The 18878-nt window shown below is 45.1% G+C and overlaps 2 protein-coding genes across 2 annotated transcripts in view; both read right to left on the reverse strand.

Moving 5' to 3' along the window:
- Positions 1 to 1116: 1116 nt before the first annotated feature.
- On the reverse strand, positions 1117 to 5994 carry LOC21385270 (serine/threonine receptor-like kinase NFP). The gene is made up of 2 exons (XM_010107096.2): positions 4498 to 5994; positions 1117 to 2150 (listed from the first exon to the last, which is right to left on the reverse strand). The coding sequence occupies exons 1-2, from the start codon at positions 5638 to 5640 to the stop codon at positions 1416 to 1418; spliced, it is 1878 nt and encodes a 625-aa protein (XP_010105398.1). The 5' UTR covers positions 5641 to 5994; the 3' UTR covers positions 1117 to 1415.
- A 12350-nt stretch (positions 5995 to 18344) lies between these two features.
- Positions 18345 to 18878, reverse strand: part of LOC112093332 (photosynthetic NDH subunit of subcomplex B 5, chloroplastic) — a 2193-nt gene continuing 1659 nt past the window's right edge. The window contains exon 6 of the mRNA XM_024171533.1: positions 18345 to 18352. Within this exon, the coding sequence (XP_024027301.1) occupies positions 18345 to 18352 (8 nt within the window). The remainder of the gene's footprint in view (positions 18353 to 18878) is intronic.

Raw genomic sequence — 18878 nt, forward strand, 5'->3', positions numbered from 1 at the left:
TTTTTATAATGATTAATTACTAATTATCAATTATTAATTATTATTGATTGGTATATTACATATTGATAATTATAATTTAATATCAATTATTAATTGAGTAATTACTATTTATTTTTTTATTTACCAACTATTTACTAATTAATAGATTATAATTATCATAATATATGATTAACATGTTAATTATTTATTTAATAACCTATTATTACTTGTTTTATTGTTAATATATTATATTATTAATTTTTGACAATTAATCTTTTACTAATTAATTAATATATTATACAACTTTCAATCGTTTTATACTTTCTTCACAAAAATCATTTTCATTATTTTTTATTTTCGTTTCCGTTTTCAAAATTTTTATTAAACAAACGCGATTCGTAGACCGTTTTCAATTTCGTGCCTCAAAAGACGTGTGAAAACGTTTTCGAAAACATATCCAAACGCACCATAAGATTTTACAGATGTGCCCAAGATGGAGTTAAATTATTCTCTCTCTAATCTTTGGTCCAACTATAAGCACAAATTTGAAGGTATTGAGATTTTTACTAGTATGCCTTATCCGAGCTTTTATGCTTTCTTACTCACTTCCCACTTCTTCCCCTTCATTCCTCACTTTCAGAACAATGAACAAGTTGCTGAAATTATCATTCCCATTTCAACATTTTCCACTCGTTTTTGGTCCCTTCTTGTCCCAACTGCCTAAATCTTTGTTACATACCAAAAATCACCACACGGAATAATTATATGATAAAAAATGGATTTCACTAGTGTTATACGTTCTATCTTATGGGTTTGTAACAATTAGTATCAGAGCTACCCCACCGTTTTATGGGTTTGAGTCAAAGCGATTGCGTTATAGATTAGATGAAGGTGGTTTGTTATGATTGCATGGATGCATACTTTGGCATCAAATACTTAAGTGGACTCAACAAGAAAGAGAGGACTACCGATGGACCAGTGTCGATAAGATGGATCGTTTCTGATTTGGGCCCAAAGATGGTGGTTTTCATGGTTGCAATTTTACCTTCATTGGATCTTTAGTATGAAGAGAAGTTATATCTTTTAATTAGTGAAGAGTATGAAACTAAAATATAGACCAACTTGATTCAACTGCTATATATTACAAGAGGGCTAAGAACAAGGCACCAAACTATTTTACAGCTACAAAATGCTTAAGATTCTTGGATGAATAATACGAATACTGCTTTTAGAAAGCTAGTGTTCGAATATATCATTTTATTAAAAATTTAGGTCTAATTTATCCGACGCGGGTGAATAACTAGACTTCGAAAGTGGTGCCAAGCCTAATTTACACGTATTTCTATCTTGTATGAAGGCCCAAAAAGGTGTTTCTTTTGCACATAAAACATTAGAGAACCCACAAACCAGCAAAATGATCAAGGCCATAATGCCAATTACCTTGCTATTACTTGGGACCCTGATAGAGTGTCATCTGAGATATCATAGAAGAGATCATCACTCTTGCACAAGGCATAGACAATGTCCACCATGCTCGGCCGCTTGGATGGATCGCGATGCAGACAAGCGACAGCAACAGCCATGACACCCATCATGCTGTCCATTGAGTATGACTCCTCAAGGAAATTGTGGTCCATCCAATCCTTCAGTTTCTTTACCTTCTCTTCCTCATTCCCTTCCAAAACTCTACCAGCACCTGCCCATAACACATTCCCTTCCTCATCAATAACCTCCTTCCCGGATATCAGCTCAAGCAAGACCACACCAAAGGAGAAGACATCCATTTTGGTGGACACCATTCCATCAGTCAGATATTCCGGCGCAATGTAGCCTTGAGTTCCAACAATGTGCATTGTTATGGCATTGAAGCCTGACTTTGCTAGCCCAAAATTGGCGATTTTGGCTCTCATGTTGGTGTCCAAGAGAATGTTGCTGCTTTTTATGTCTTTGTGCACAACCCTTGGCCTTGTGTGCTCATGGATGTATTGCAGGCCATTTGCGACATCGACAGCAATTCTTAGCCTCGTTTTCCAGCTCAGTTTTCCGTTCTCGTTTTCGTGCAACCATGAGTACAGGGAACCATTTTCGACGTACTCATAGATTAGATAGCAGTTGGCATTCGAAGGGTCTATGCAGAAACCTTCTAGCTTCACCAGGTTGCCATGGTTTACCTTCAAAATTGGTAGGTCATTTTTTAGTAGTATTATAAGACCAACTCTAAATAAAAATACTAATGTCAATAATGCTATATTTGGTATAAACCAAAAGTATAACAATGACATATTTGATATGTTGTTTTGTTTTGTACTCCAATACATAATACTATTTTACTTTCTATATCTACTTTCATCATAAATTTAAGTAAACAGAAAATTTTTAATGTTTAAATAATTAAAAAATAACAATGTTGTCATTATTAGGTAAAAAAAGCAGCACACCAACCAATATACAACGAAATGCCAAAATTTGATATATCAAATTTGACATCAAGCATAGCATCCCATTGGAGAATATTTCTTTTTTTTTTACTCAAATACTAAATTACGAAATTAACAAAAAAAATTAACATTGGAGATTAAAAAATATTTAGCCACGATTTTTTTTCTTTTTTTGGCAAGATTTTTCTATCTAGGAGCCTTTGAACAGCTAAGAAGGGAGTAAATAGCAATTCAAAGAGTGGGACAACATCTAGTATGTGATTGGAGGAACAAAAGGAAAAGCAGTTTTCCATTTAGCTCACCCACCCAATTAGTTTATTGGATAAAGCTAGATAATTCCAATGAATAAGTCATGAACTAAAGTAAAATACAACTATATGATTATGCCTTTTCTTTTCAGCCAATAAATAAAATAAGATAACAATTATGAAGGCAACACTAGCTGAAAAGATTCCCTCTTTTTTTAAATAAAAGACTACTAAAATTGTCCAACCAATGAAGAAGAAAGAACAAGGAGAAAAACAAATCAAAATGGCTGCTGCTCATGTATCATTTTGTTCCTTTTCACATAATTCATAATTTCCTTACCTCAATACATAATATTTAAGAGTCAAGCCCACCAAACACACACACATATATACACATATATATTTAAGAGGTTTTTGACTTTTTTTAACTAACAAAATATATGTATTCCTTTACTATCTGCCGAATTTCATATTAATTAGACCCCTAATGACACCATTTTTGGTCGTAAGCTTATTTGCTTTTTCTCTTTTAATATATTCTTTGGAACATGCACTAATAAAACATTCAATATTAAGCCTTGTGGGTCCAAGTGATTCCTTAGTTTAGTAACATAAAAAATTAACTAACCATTATTTTATTAATAATTAAATAATTATATTATAACTAATCAATTTTCTAAAGGCGCTCCTTTACAAGCATCCTTAATCCTGTTTCCTGTTTGAATCTTTCAACCTCTGCAACTCAAAATTATTAACTCTGTCTCTGTACATTACATTATTATTAGACTTTGTTCTTGATATATCCTATTAAAAGTCTAAATCACGTCCAATAAAATTGAAAAATACAGACTATATGAATGGAAGATACACCTATATGATCGTCATTTCTTGTTAAAATATATCGTTTATGTCATGCAATTGATTGATTTTTTAAAAAACTGTCATATGAGAGAGAGTAAATTGTTATCTGAAAAAATTTTAGCCTTAATAAATTGGATTCTACTAACATGTATCTATCTTTATAACAGGAAACGCGCAATATTATTAGATAAAATTCTAAATCATGACAAAGGTAATTTTGCCCAATTTGACCAAACTAAATCATGACAAAGCCTTTAAGTGTAGTTTCCGTTTCAAATTTGAATGGATCAACTGGAGTCCCTCAGAATTCAGTGGACATATTTTACTTTTCTAACCAAAAAAAAAAAAAATCTGCATCATCATTAGTTTCTATAATAAAATTATTTTTCAGGCTCTTAATTTTTAATGTTAAGAGATTTCTGGGGTAGAGTATTTATACAAATATAGCGAAACATGCTCTTGAAATGTAAAATGACCATGTTTTTAAAAATATTCACGAATTATGTCGCTAATATCATCTTGCCTCCTAATTTTAACAAGTGCTATTCAATCTACTTAAACCTTAAAACGTCTGCGAAAATACCTTTTCTGTCACAAATGAAATTATCTGTTCCAACTAAATAATACTAAAATCTAACTTAAAGTATATGTCTTATTATTATTTTAAAAAATTAAGAAAAGCTGAAGTTATCCTAATGCTACATAAAAAGGAAAAATTAACTAACAAAACTATAATAATAATAATAAAAAACTGAAATTTTTAATAATTTTAATCAGAAAATCACTCGGAAAAGAAAAAAATCAACCAGTACCCAAATCTGATAAAAATTCAAGGATCAAAGCTGCACCATTGATATATAACAGAACATATCAATTTTTGTTTTTCAATCTGTTCACATAATTGTGTTAAATTTTTGAATTATGCAGCTTAAAAACCAAAAAAATTCTCGGATAAGAAAGTAGATATTTACCTTCTGCAAGATCTTGAGCTCCTCACAGGCGTTCCAATTCATCTTCTTGATGGCGAAAACCTCTCCATCAATGGTTCCTTTGTAGACAGAACCTTGAATCAAGCAATTCTCATGGAAGCCATTAGTGGATTCTTCAAGCTCATCAACCCCAAAAACTCTGTACTTGTCCAAACACCCAGAAACATCAGCCATTAAAGTCTCTTCCATTTCCTTTGCTACTTTATTATTATAACTATTACTCTTCCCTTTCATACCAAATTGACCCTTCTCTTTCTCCACATCACCCCACAAAGCTCTCCTCTTTCTCATTAACCTCTCTCTATATAACAAAACCCCACCAACCAAAACCAGCAAAACCGCAGTAATTCCAAGCCCAACTGCCAATCCTATAACGGCGCCATCATTGTCGTCGTTTTCGGAAGGCGGCGGGGTGGGGGCGGTCGCGGGTTGTGTCAGCTCCGGGAGCTGGCTAACCGGGATGAAAATGGTGTCAAAAGGGTTGATGTTTTCTCCATTGTAGTCAGTTATGGCCTTGGTTTGGACCCCAAAAGTTGAAGCCACCGTTGACAAATTATCAGACAGTTGGAAAACATAGGAGACGAGATGGTTGACTTTCTGGCCATTCTCCAACCGGGATGTCCTGTTGGGGCACTTGCAGAAGATGGGGAAAATGGCTTCAACACCGATGGAGAGGTTTGTAGGGACGAGAGTTGGATTAACTATCTCAACTGATTGGTAAGTAGTGAGGTTTCGGAAGTTGTTTGTTGAGACCAAGTAGAAAGTGTCACCTTCTTTGATGGTGTAGGAAATGTTGGCGTATGAGATGGTTCTGGTGTCGTTAGGGACTGAATTGCAAGAACATGTTATGGGGACAAAGAGAGCTTGATTAGGGACTAGAGTTGAAGACGGTGATGATATGTTGCTAGGTTCTGATATCATGAGCCTGCTGACTGAGAAGAGGTCGCCTATGGAGGCAAGATCAAGAAAATTCGGAGCCGAGGCTCGGTAGAAGACATAGGTTTCGCATGGGCTTGTGGTCTGGTTGATGGTGCAGTTGTAGCCTGTGGTGTTTGGAGCTGTTTGAGCATTTGAATAGATGATGAAGGAGAAGAAGGAGAAGAGGAAGAGTTTGGCGGTTTTCATGATTTTTGGTTTCTAGTTTTTTGGCTGCCTTGGTTGGGTAATTTTTTCGAGTGAATATATAATTTGAAACAGAGAAGATGGGGATTTTGGAATGGAAAATTGGAAACTCTTTTTTGTCAAGAACCTTGTCAATCTGCTTGTATGATTGTTCAATTTTCTTTTGTTCCGACCGTCAATTGGGTGCTTGGTCCCACTTAATTGAGAATTTTCAGTCTTGGGGGATTTGGGGTCAACAACAATGACTTGTTTGCTCAGTCATGAGTTTTTTTTAGTACTAGAATTCTATCATATTTAAAAAATATATATTTAACAGTTTGACGGAATTTCAATAGTTCAAAACTGCTTATAAGAGAATTCTCCTTATTAATTTTGTTATCTTCAGAAGTGGATGAATTGTACATAAATAATTAAAAAGGAAAATTATTATTCTGTTACAATATTTTTTTTCTTATAAAAAATTTAAATAAAAAAAATACCTACCAAACAAAAAATTTAAATCAAAACTCAAATCATGATTTAAATACACTTCTCAAACTCTAAAAGAATTTTAAAGTTTTTCTTGCGCGTATAGTATGGTCATCCAAAATGTCAATAAATTTGGTACCACAGAAACATGTGCTGGTAATTTTTATGTGGATTCATATCTCATTTTACTCCGGCCAGTCTCTGATCTTTTCCAAAGTGGGAAAACTATAATGAATTTCGCCCCTAAATTCTCAATCACGCAAAGCGAATAGTTGGACTTCATTCTTGACTTACCTTATCACCAGCACAAATAAGCAATAAATGTATGACATCAGATAACAAGACCAAGAAGATTCACTTTTATCACCTAGACCGAGCCCTTCGAGATAATGAGATTTTTACAATGAGATATGAAAATATATATATATATATATAGATGTTCACGGTGTATTTTCAGCAACTCGTGATTACTTCTCTAAAAATACTCACGTTAACACTCACGGTTTGATTAAGGATTAAGACTGAAAAGTAATGTAAATGAGACAACAATTTTATAGTGGTTCGGCAATAATTCTTTGCTTAATCCACTTGTGCATGCACTAATCTTTCAACCGGTTACAAGCTCTCTTTCTTTTGTAATGAAATGGTGTCTAACCCTCATCTCAGTCTTCTTGGCTCTATTTATAGGCCTTTACATGTGAATACGTATTCCCGTTCCCAAGGAGGAAGCCATCTTCTGTCCTTGATCCGCGTGAAGGTAGGTGAGTTTTCATGATGACTGCTCCGGGAAATGCGGCTGATCCTTCCTGTCTGCCGCCTGATTTCCTGACTCCTGCAGTAGCAGTCGGATCAATACTTTCCTCTTCGAGTTGACAAGACCGCCGTTAGAGAAGACCGACAGTGTCCCCTCGGTGTCGCGGCCTCCGAAGGCTGAGTCATCGCGCCCGGCGCCTCTTCCCACATATGGTCCTTGACGTAGAAGGCACATTAGCCTCGGCCGTTCCCTCGACGCCAACGGCCGATCCTCTGCGGGGAGTCCTCGGCGTCTGTCGTTCGAGAGAGTGGTCGACCTCTCGACCATGGTGTAACAATTACCCCCTAGGCTGGAACGTCACGGTGTGACTTTCCTAGCTATACAGCGTCGAGGATGCCGCGTGGAAAAAGGCCTTCCTGTGAGTAAGGGCGGTTGCTCGCTGGTACAGTGATCATTGCGGCTGGTTTCTTGGGCAGTGGAGTAGTCACGTCGATTGCATCAACCGTCACGTCCTCATTTCCCCAGTGCCACGTGGAACTGGAAGGATGAATCGTCGTCGTCAGATCGAGTTCTTTTCTGTTGCTCTCTCCCCGACCGTTCGATCGTGCCTTCTCGGATCCACTGTCGGATGGAACCAAATCAGATCCTACGGTCGAGATCTAGAGCCTTTTGGACTCCTCGGGGACCCTTGAATCTCCCTTCTGGCGGGTATATAAATGCCCTCATGTCCTCATCTCTCTAACCATCACGCTTTCCAAACGCCGTTACTCTGCCGGATTTTCGCCGAGCCTTCTGCCTCCGTGCATCCTCCCGCACTTTGATCGTCTTTTGCTCTCAGACTCAAGCTTTCTCAGAATCTGGTAAGTCTTCATTCCCTCCGTTCTTCCCGTGGGTCCGGTTCCAGTGTCTGCGAGGGTCATGCCAAAACGCATTGTAAGGAGGGCAGTGTACTTCCCTGGTGCCGCCAGCCTTATGTCGTTGGCTGAGCTTATACTGCCTGACCCATTTGGGCGCTGCTGCTTTGGCCTGAGGCCCCCGAGCTTGGCTCTGGGCCTCCCTGGTCCATGGTGCTTTCTGTTTTTCTTCTCGCTCTGCGCTTTTGACCTCTTGACCACTAGGAGCTAACTCGCCCCCTTGTTTGACTTTCTCCAGAACATGTCGTCGAAGCAGACTAGAGGTCGAGAGGTATCTGCGCACAGGGTCAGGGATGATCCTGAGGATGTCGCGACTTCGAGCGCATCTTCGGGCGAAAGCGGGGATTCCTTGCTTCGTCAAGTGGACGAGTATGCTGAGGTGTCAGCCTCGGCTTCTCAACCGGACGCACTCATACTCCTCGTCGACGAGGGTGCTGACCCACAGGCCGGTTCCCCCGGCGATCGAAGGTACGGGGTAGCGTCGACAAGCTCCCTTTCGGGACTGGCCACATATCTTGACCCATCAAAAATCAAGCCCCACGCCGCTAGGAGGGCATTCACCGAAGCGGGGATCGACCCCCTGCACTTTTACCTGATCATCCCGACCCCCAACGACAGGGCTCACAACCCTCCCCCCGGTCACATGACTGTGTACACTGCACTAACCTTTGGACTGACTCTGCCCTTCCATCCATTCGTGAAAGCCCTCTGCAGTATCCACAGGATCTCTCCCGCACAGTTGTCACCCAATTGTTGGGTAACAATTCATTCCATGATAATATTATGGAGGAAGTTCTTGAGCATCGACCTAACTGTCGAGGAATTCTTGTACTGCTACTCCCTCATGGCCTCCCCCAATCAAAGGGGGTTCTTTTATTGATCCTCCCATTCTAAGTCCAAACCTCATGTCCCATCCGTGGTCGTCGAGAAGACCACCAGTGCTCACGGGTGGAAGCCCCAGTTCTTCTTCCTCGGGGGGAATTTCAATTCTCACCCCCTCGACGGCGAGCGCCCGATGGGGACTCAAACAGTATTCAGTAAATACTGTAGGTTCCTCCCCCTTTCTTCTCTCCTTTTTTTTAAAGGTCTCTGTGCTGCTGTCGTGCCTACTCACACTTGTTGTTTCCTACACGTAGGTGAAGAAGTCGAGCGATCAAGGCTCTCCTTGGCCGCTCTTGCTCACATCGAGAAAATACTGTCGCTTTCTGCCGACCGTCGACGTGCCTCGGCCCTCAATACCCGGAGGAACTGCCTGCTGTGCGACCTTGTCGTAGAGCTTCCTCCTTCGTGTCGACCCGTAGTTCCTCATGCGGATCTTCTTAGCGGTAAGTTGGCTCTTTCCCCATAATCTCTTTAGCAACGGCCAAGGGATGTAGTCGAGATGTCCCTAATTTGATATCTCTTTTTCCGTGTAGCCGTGCCGTCCGAGATGAGATACACCATCCCCGCCAAGATGAGGTAGAGCAAGACCGGTGCGGAGTCGAGCGAGATGTCGAGCCAGCCTGCGGTCCAGACCGTTGCCTCCCTCGGCATCACTATAACCTCGAGAAGGGGAGTGGTCGTGATCGAGCACCCCGCGAAGAGGCAGAGGGTGGACGAGCCACGAGACCCTCATGTGGTCGAGGGGTCTTCCGGGCAGAGCCGACGCCTCAATAAAAAGAAAGGCGCCGAGGTTGCCGCAAACTTGGCGGTTTTGCCCCTTCCGGCGGAGCCTCTCATGCTGCCGGGGTCGAAAGTCAACGATCCCAAGTTCCTTGTTCCGGATGTGGTCGACCTCGACTTCACCCACGCTCTGCGCCTTCCCCCCCGCTTCAGCCTTCCTCTGCAGGCCATATATACCTTCTTTCACGAGGAAACCTGGGACATTTATTCTGGGGAGAGTATCTTGGACCGGCAGCGCCTGACCGTGAAGCGCCAACTCTCGGTAAGTCCCGACCTCGACTACTATCACTATTTTTCATTCGCATGTATGCAGTTTTTTTTTTTTAGTGGTTTGGCTTCTTCATCCTCACCGTGTTTTTTTTTTTGGAGTTCAGGCCTTCGAGCTTGCTCTCCAGAATTATGTGGAGTTGGAGGGCCTTCTCAAGGGGGAGACGATGCCGCCGGCTGCCAAAAAGGAAATCAGTGCTCTTCGTACCATCCGAGACGAGCTTTCGATAGACTTAGAGGTGGAGAAGGCCAAGGTGCGGTCCCTCGAGGATAAGATGAGAAGTCCAGCAGTTTCAAGGCGGGCTTTAAGGAGGGGAGCTCTAAGGGGGTCAAGACGTACCTCTCATCTCCAGAGTTCCTGGAGGGGCAGAAGGAGGCGACCTCCAAAGCCATCTCGGACTTCATGGCCTCAGAGGACTTCCGGCGCCGGGTCGACGCCAGGCTGGAAGCATTCAAGGAGTTCCAGGAGCTCAAGGACATGATTGAGGGCCAAGTGCAGCAATTCAAATCCTCAGAAGCTTTCGAGGAGCTCGTCAACCAAAGGCTCGAGGCCTACTAGTCTTCAGCCGAGTTTGAAGAGCTCCAACTGTCATTGATGCAGTCCGCGGGGGAGCAGATCCTCGACCGCTTCCGCAAGAAGCATCCGGATGTCGACCTATCCTTCCTCGATGAGTCCGACAGCGAGGGCGTGGAGGTTATCTAACCGGATCAGGGGACCGAGGGGGCCGAGCGAGCATAGGAGGATGCCGAGCAAACCGCGGGCGGAGATGGCGAGCAGTGAGGGGACTTCTCCCGGGAGCTTTCATTGTTTTTGTAACACTTTTTTTTTTTACCAGGCCGTGAGGCCCAGACAATATTTATTCGATGATCTGTAATGACCATAAGGTCGAGACAAGTTTTTTTTTTATTTCTTCTCTATATATTTTCATGCTTACCTTTGCTCACTGTTTGTGTGGATGTTGCGCACGTATAGATTCTTTTTGCCAAGTGTAGGCTCGACCACCTCTTGTGAGAAGACAATTTTTTTTTTTTTGTGGGGGGCCTCATGTCGGGCCTTAGTACCCCCTCGCCCAAGCTGAGTTTTAGAACTCGGCTTTGGCGTACCATTGTCAAAGTTTCGACGTAGATGGTAAAATATTGAGTGTAAGAAATCTGCTTGTTGCTTGGGTATGGTTGAGCCATAGCCCCACCGCCCTTGCAAGTTCGTGGGAGCCCTATTGTCCCCTCGCCAAAAACAAAGCCTTGGACTTGTTTTTGGCGCATCGTCGTCGACGTATCGACGAATTGATATGGTCGACGTACGACGAACTGATATGGTCGACGAACCGACAGGAGCAGTAGATGGTTGTACCTGTGTAACAAGAATCGGTCGTAAAGCAGAATTTGTTGATTAAGCGTATAATGCCCGTTGCCTTTTATTCTTGTAGTATTTACAAGTTGGCTTTTTGGCCTGTCAGAAACGAGAAATGAAACAGATCTTTATTAAAAAACAATAAGTTTGCTCTGTTAGGTCGACGTTTCCCGTGATTACTGGTAGTAGACCTTCAACTGGTCCGCATTTCAAGTGTGCTTGATGTCTCGACTGTCGAGCTCTGCCAGTCGGTACGACCCATTGGCCACGACCTCTCTTATTCTGTAGGGCCCTTCCCACGTCGGGCCCAGGGCTCCGGAGTTCTTGGGTTTGGTGTTGGGGGTTACCACCTGCAAAACTAGGTCCTCGACCCCGAAGCACTTTTACTTGACTTTCTTGTTATAATACCTGGCAGTTATTGCCTGGTAGGCGGCGAGCCTTAGCTGTGCATCTGTGTGCCGTTCTTCTAGGAGGTCGAGCTCCAAGCCCATCAGCTCATCATTCCTATCCTCCTCGTACCGGGTTACCCTGTTGGTCAGAACAGATACCTCAACTGGAAGGACTGCCTAGACCCCGTGTGCCATCGAGAATGGGGTTTCCCCCGTAGTAGTTCTACTCGTTGTTCTGTAGGCCCACAGCACTTTCGGTAACTCGTTGGCCCATTTGCCTTTGTAGGCGCTGAGGCGTCGTTTGAGTGTGACTTTAATTATCTTATTGACCGCCTCGACCTACCCATTGGACTAGGGGTATACGACGGAGGAAAAATTCTTATGGATCCCTAGTAGCTCGCAAAACTGGCTGGTGTTGTCGTTGTTGAACTGTTTCCCGTTGTCGGAGACGAGAGAATGCGGCACACCAAACTTGCAAACTATGTTGTTCCATATGAAGTTCGTACATTTTTCCTCTGAGATGGTCGTCAATGGCTCGGCTTCTACCCACTTTGTGAAGTAGTCGACCGCGACAATAGCGAACTTATAACCCCCCGGGGTTTTGTGCAGGGGACCGATAAGGTCAATTCCCCATTTAGCGAAGGGCCAGGGAGACACTATAGCTGTTAGGTCCTCTGAGCGCAGTCGAGGGATGGGGGCGTACCTTTGGCAGCTCTCGCACCTTTTCGCGTACTCGGCTGCGTCTTTCTTGAGACTTGGCCAGTAATACCCCTGCCGAAGTATTTTGTAGGCTAGGGACTGTCCCCTCACGTGGTTCCCACATATCCCTTCGTGCACCTCAGACAGCACTCTCTTTGCCTCTTCTGCGCCGAGGCACTGGAGCAGGGGCGTTGAGTAGCCCCTTCAATAGAGAAGGTTGTCGTACACTGTGTATCTCACCGCTTGATACTTCATCTTTTTTGCCTGCTGCCTGTCCTCAGGGAGTTCGCCGTCGACCAAGTACCTGATGATTGGGTCCATCCAGCTTGGCTGGTACTCCACCGGCACGACCTCGGGCCTCTTTGCCGTGGTCGGGGCTTTCAAGACCTCCACGGGGACCAGGTTCAAGAGCTCGGCATCTCTCGACGTCGCCAACTTGGCGAGAGCGTCAGCGTTGCTATTCTCTGCTCTTAGTACTTGTTGTATATCATAGGCCGTGAGCTTCCCCAGGACTTCCCTGACCTTCTCAGATACGCGGTCATTTTCTCATCCCGAGTCTGGTATTGGCCCTTCACTTGATTCACAATAAGCTGTGAATCGCTGAAGATGTCTAAGTTCCCCGCTTTTAGGTGCTTCGCCAACCGGAGTCCAGCCAGCAACGCCTCGTACTCGGCTTCGTTATTGGATGCGGGGAATTCAAACTTGATGGCCGAGGTGATCTTGTGTCCCTCATGTGTGTGTAATACCAGTCCTACCCCACTGCCATTGTCGTTGGAGCTCCCGTCGACATAGAGCTTCCATCATGGCAGTTTGTCGGCTTCGTCGACCTCGTCCGGTAGCCTCGTGAACTCTGCTACAAAGTCTGCCAGGGCTTGGCCCTTGATGGCAGTCTGCGGCTTGTAGTTGATGTCGAACTGGCTGAGCTCTTTGGACCATTTCAAGAGTCGACCGGATGTGTCGGGCTTCTGTAGCACTTGCCTGAGTGGGTGGTTGGTCAAGACCTGAATGCTATGGGCCTGGAAGTAGTGCCGTAACTTTCTTGCTGTCACAACTAGTGTGAGGGTGAGCTTTTCCATATGGGGATACCTCGTCTCCGCGTCGAGGAGGCGCTTGCTAGTGTAATACACCGGCAACTGCACCTTCTTCTCCTCGCGGATCACCACCGAACTAACGGCGTGTTCCGAGACCGCCAGGTAAAGGCTCAGTACCTCTCCGGTCACAGGTTTGGACAACAGAGGGGGTTTCCCGAGGTGTTCCTTCAGTCGTTGGAACGCCTGTTCGCACTCTTCCATCCATAGGAATGGCTTGCTTCCTCTCAGGGTATCAAAGAACGGTACGCACTTGTTCATAGATTTAGAGATAAACCTATTAAGTGCGGCTAACAGCCTGTCAGCTTCTGGACCTCCTTGGGCTTCCTTGGCGATCCCATGTCGAGGAGGGCCTGAATCTTCTCCGAATTGGCCTCGATTCCTCGACTGCTCACCATGACCCAAGAATTTTCCTGAAGCGACACCGAAGGCACACTTACGGGGATTTAGCTTCATTTTGTACGTTCTGAGGACGCCGAACATTCTCCTATGGTCCTCCACATGGTCCTCGGTCTTCCTGCTCTTCACCAGCATGTCGTCGATGTAAACCTCCATTGACTTTCTTATTTGTCCCACGAACATCTTGTTGACGAGGTGTTGATAAGTTGCCCCAGCGTTTTTGAGACCGAAGGGCATCACTTTGTAACAGTAGAGACCTCTGTCAGTGACAAACGCTGTGTGTTCTTCGTCGCGGTCGAGCATTAGTATCTAGTTGTACCCAGAGTATGCATCCATGAAGCTCAATAGTTCGTGTCCCGCCGTAGCGTCAACCAGCTGATCGATTCGGGGCAATGTGAAGTTGTCCTTGGGACATGCTTTGTTCAGGTCGCTGAAGTCGACGCATGTTCGCCACTCTCCGTTTGGCTTCCTTACCAGTACAGGATTCGAAACCCACCTGGGGTATAAGACTTCTCGGATGAAGTTGTCTCTAATCAGCTTGTCGACCTCTTCCCGCAGGGCCTCGTACCGCTCGGCGTTCATGCGTCGTCGCTTTTGTCTCTTAGGCAGGCATTTCTCGTCGATATTCAGCCTGTGACACATGATGTCGGGACTTATCCCTTCCATGTCTTCGTGGGTCCAGGCGAACACGTCGAGGCTTCCTCTGAGAAACTCGACCAATCTCTCGCAGGCCTATGTCCCCAATTCAGAGCCCACCCTTAGCATTCTCATCGGCTCTCTTTCATTGATGGGGACCTCGATCAACTCCTCGACCGGTCCCGTTCCGGTCTCTTCTCTTGGGAACCTTGGATCCAAATCGTATTCTTCCGCCATGGTCTCGACCATTCTCAGTTCCCTCCGTACCTGCGTCGGCTCGGCGTAGTGGCGGACCGTTTCTGAGTACGTAAGCCTCGACTCATACTGGTTTTCTCGGACCTTACCGATCCCATTGGGGGTCAGAAACTTCATCATCTGGTGGTAGATGGATGTCATTGCCCTTAAGGCCCTCAGCGTCGGGCACCCTATGACCGCGTTGTATTGGTCGCCTCCCTTCACCACCAGGAACTTTGACATGACAGTCGAGGTGCGCGGCCGGTCTCCAACGGTCATAGGCAGCTCGATCGCCCCTTCCGGGATGACGTTGTCCCCTGTGAAACCGTACAGGGGCTGCGCACTGTTTTGCAGCCTTGCGCGGGGAATTCCCATCTTGTCTAGGCAATCCGAGTACAAGATGTCCACGGAACTACCGTTATCGACCAGGATGCGGCAAACTGAGTGGTTACCGATCATGGCCTCGATGACCAAGGCATCACTCTGGGGGAAATGTACCCCCCTCGCGTCGGCCTCCAAGAAGGTGATCTCGGCGTCCTCGTATCGCGCTGCCTTAGCCTCGCGTCCGGAGACGTTCATAATCCTCTGGCTGAACTTCTCTTTTGCCTCTCGAGCGTACTTCTTCTGTGCGCGTCGAGAGGTGCCGCTGAGGTATGGTCCCCCGAAGATCGTTCTTATAACGCCGACTGGTTTGGGCAGGTTGTCATGCCTCTACTCTTCCCGTCAGTCGTTGTTGTGTCTATTGTTGTTATTCCGACGGTCGGCTCGGTAATCGCTAAGCCTTCCCTCTCGGATCAACCTCTCGACCTCATCCCTTAGGTCATAGCATTCGGCCGTAGTGTGCACACTCTCGCCATAAAACCGACAGTACTTGTTTTGGTTTCTCCTTGTTGGGTCGGACTTCAACGGCGGCGGTCGACGCAGGACCTGGAGATGACTTATCTCATGGTAGACGTCTTCGATCCCTATAGTTAAGGGTGTGTAGGCGTCGTACCGTTGCGGCTTCGGCCGCTTGTTCTCCCCCTGACTCGTCGAGGCGTTGCCGCCTCTGTTACTTGGAACCGGGCTATACCTCTGCTCGGCTTGCACATGAGGGGGACCTCGGCGCTTCTTACCGTTGTTTTGGCCGCTCGCCTGCCCTACCTCTTCCTTGGCAGGGGCTGTCACCTTGCTCTTCAAGGCCTTCTTAGCCTCCTCGGCGTTGATGAACTGGGGTGGCTTCCGGTCGAGGTCTGTGCTGTAGGGGATGTCCTTCTTCATACTCAACAGCGCCCCCATTAAGGCCACCTTATCGGAGATTCCCTTAGTGGCGGCGACCTGCTCCCCAAACCGGGCTATCCAGTCCTTCAGGGACTCGTTGGGTCCCTGGTACACTCTTGAGAGGTTTTGTTTAGGTGGGATGTATTTTTTGACACCTATGAACTGAGTCAGAAAGGCGTTCTTCAAGTCATCCCAACTGGTGATGGAGTTTGGTTTCAGAGATCTGAACCACCTCCTCGCAGAATCGGAAAGGTGATTCCTGAATGCTCGGCACATGACCTCCTTGGGGTATCCATGCAGGACCATATGTCCTGTGTACACCTCGGATCATTCCTTCCGTCATATAACGGAATGAGAGGCGATTTGTACTTGTCTGGGAGTGGCACCCGGATGATGCTATCTGTGAACGAGTGGTCGTGTGACGTGTATATCTTGGCGTCGACATTAACCGCCTCGGCTACCTTCCCCATAACTTGCTCGAAGTTGTTTAATCGACTCCCAATCTGCTTTTCTAGCCTAGCCATCTTCTCGGCCAGAGCCTTATTATCAGCTGTGAGCTCTTCCTCTCTCGCCAGCTGCACGACTTTCCCGCGTCGGGCGTCGAGCCTCGTCCTAAGGTCTCCGCCGTGCGCAGACGAAGACTCCACGGGGACAACGTTCCTCCTATTCGCATCCTGCTGCGGTCGAGGGGGCGCATCCATGTTATTCACAGCTGGCGCCGCAGCCTTCTCTCGCGTTCTCCTCTGTGCTGCCCGTTGTCTACTCCCCACAGACCTATTCGACTTGGTCGGACGGGGATCGTTGGCTCAACTATCACCGACTTCCTCGGCGTCACCGTGTTGGTCACCAATCCCTTGGCCCCTAACAGCGGCGTTCACCGGGTTCATCGACGCATCCTCAAGCGGTGACATTGGGTTCTGCCCTTGATCCCGCCCCGCAAGGGCCGTAGCCATCCTTTCCACGACTACAGCCAGCATTTCGACCTGCTTTTAGAGCTGGTTGATGCGGTCTGGGGGGCTCCCGGCGGCCGGTGGGAGCGGATTCGTTGAGGTCCCAGCGGCGGCGAGATTTTGGGTCGCCTGACTCATTGGGTTAGCCGCCAGTAAGTGGGTGTTCCTGGGAGGCATAGTTGGTTAAGAACTGGATTGAATTTCTGGGCTTAAGGGCCCTCCTTCTAGTGCCAATTGTTGACGGTGTATTTCCGGCAACTCGTGATTACCTCTCCAAAAACACTCACGTTGACACTCACGGTTTGATTAAGGATTAAGACTGAAAAGTAATGTAAAGGAGACAACAATTTTATAGTGGTTCGGCAATAATTCTTTGCCTAATCCACTTGTGCATGCACTAATCTTTCAACCGGTTACAAGCTCTCTTTCTTTTGTAATGAAATGGTGTCTAACCCTCCTCTCGGTCTTCTTGGCTCTATTTATAGGCCTTTACATGTGAATACGTATTCCCCGTTCCCAAGGAGGAAGCCATCTTCTGTCCTCGATCCGCGTGAGGATAGGTGAGTTTTCATGATGACTGCTCCGGGAAATGCGGCTGATCCTTCCTGTCTGCCGCCTGATTTTCTGACTCCTGCAGTAGCAGTCGGATCAATACTTCCCTCTTCGAGTTGACAAGACCGCCGGTAGAGAAGACCGACAGTGTCCCCTCAGTGTCGCGGCCTCCGAAGGCTGAGTCATCGCGCCCGGCACCTCTTCCCACATATGGTCCTTGACGTAGAAGGCACATTAGCCTCGGCCGTTCCCTCGACGCCAACGGCTGATCCTCTGCGGGGAGTCCTCGGCGTCTGTCGTTCGAGAGAGTGGTCGACCTCTCGACCATGGTGTAACAATTACCCCCTAAACTGGAACGTCGCGGTGTGACTTTCCTGGCTATACATCGATGAGGATGCCGCGTGAAAAAATGCCTTCCTGTGAGTAAGGGCGGTTGCTCGCTGGTACAGTGATCATTGCGGCTGGTTTCTTAGGCAGTGAAATAGTCACGTCAATTGCATCAACCGTCACATCCCCATTTCCCATCAATAGAACTTTGTTTTAAACAGTCAGGTTCCGTTAGATTTTACATAATTTTCCATTTTAATATAATGTGCTAAATATAATCTTCAGAAGCATGCATTAGGTGCTTAGCAGGACCCGACCATAGAAAACTCTTCAAGATAATTATGAGAAAATAGGTAAAAGAGAGAGAGAGAGAGAGACCTGGTGTATGGGTTAAGTTGGACAATGGGCATAAGAGTAAGATAATTATGAGAAAAGGTAAAAGAGAGAGAGAGAGAGAGAGACCTGGTGTATGGGTTAAGTTGGACAATGGGCATAAGAGTCATTAGCGCGTAACACCATTAAATTTTAGTCTAGCCAATAAAAACAAAAAGACTAATAAATCAGACTAGAAAATTCCAGTCATATAAAAGCTTTTAGGTGATGATAGTTTTAAGAGTTTTGTATGGTTTAGAATCATGATTCTTTATTATGTTATAATATTTTTTTCTCATAAAAAATTTAAAATTTAAAAATTAAAATTATTAACTATAATTTTAAACTTATGAATTAAGCGTCACCGTATTCTCTGCTCCAAAAGTTACTCATCTGCACCGAAAACCACAATCAACAACAGATAAATATCATTTAGTTTTGGGCGAGAACCACATGATATTATGTGGTACTAGGATGATTCAGAAAATTTTTTGGAAGAATGTCAATAGTATAAAGGACACGTGACTATCAGTGCTCAAGATTTTTTTTTATTATTTTTTATTTTCTTCCTTGGAGAAGAAATGATTAAGATAATTGACACTATGAAGCTAATCTTGATTTTCTGTAGTCTCTGCAAGACTGATTTAGCAAGAATGTGCCAAATTACCTTAGAAAAAAGAACACAAACTCTTCCAATGCTGATTATGTCATCAAGTGTTGAGCATTCCTAAACTTAAAGTAACTTGGGCAGACTTATAAACCAAACAGGAAAATTATATTACAACAACAACAGGGAATTATGACAGTAAAACCAATTTTTACAAAGAATCAGAAAAGAAAGAAAAGAGGAAAAAGTAAAAAAGAAACTATACCTTTCATGCTCTTACTGGCTAATAGTACTAGTAAATTTTTCTTTCCC

Source organism: Morus notabilis, unplaced genomic scaffold (genome assembly GCF_000414095.1).
Source record: "Morus notabilis unplaced genomic scaffold, ASM41409v2 Scaffold1990, whole genome shotgun sequence".
Lineage (NCBI taxonomy): Eukaryota > Viridiplantae > Streptophyta > Magnoliopsida > Rosales > Moraceae > Morus > Morus notabilis.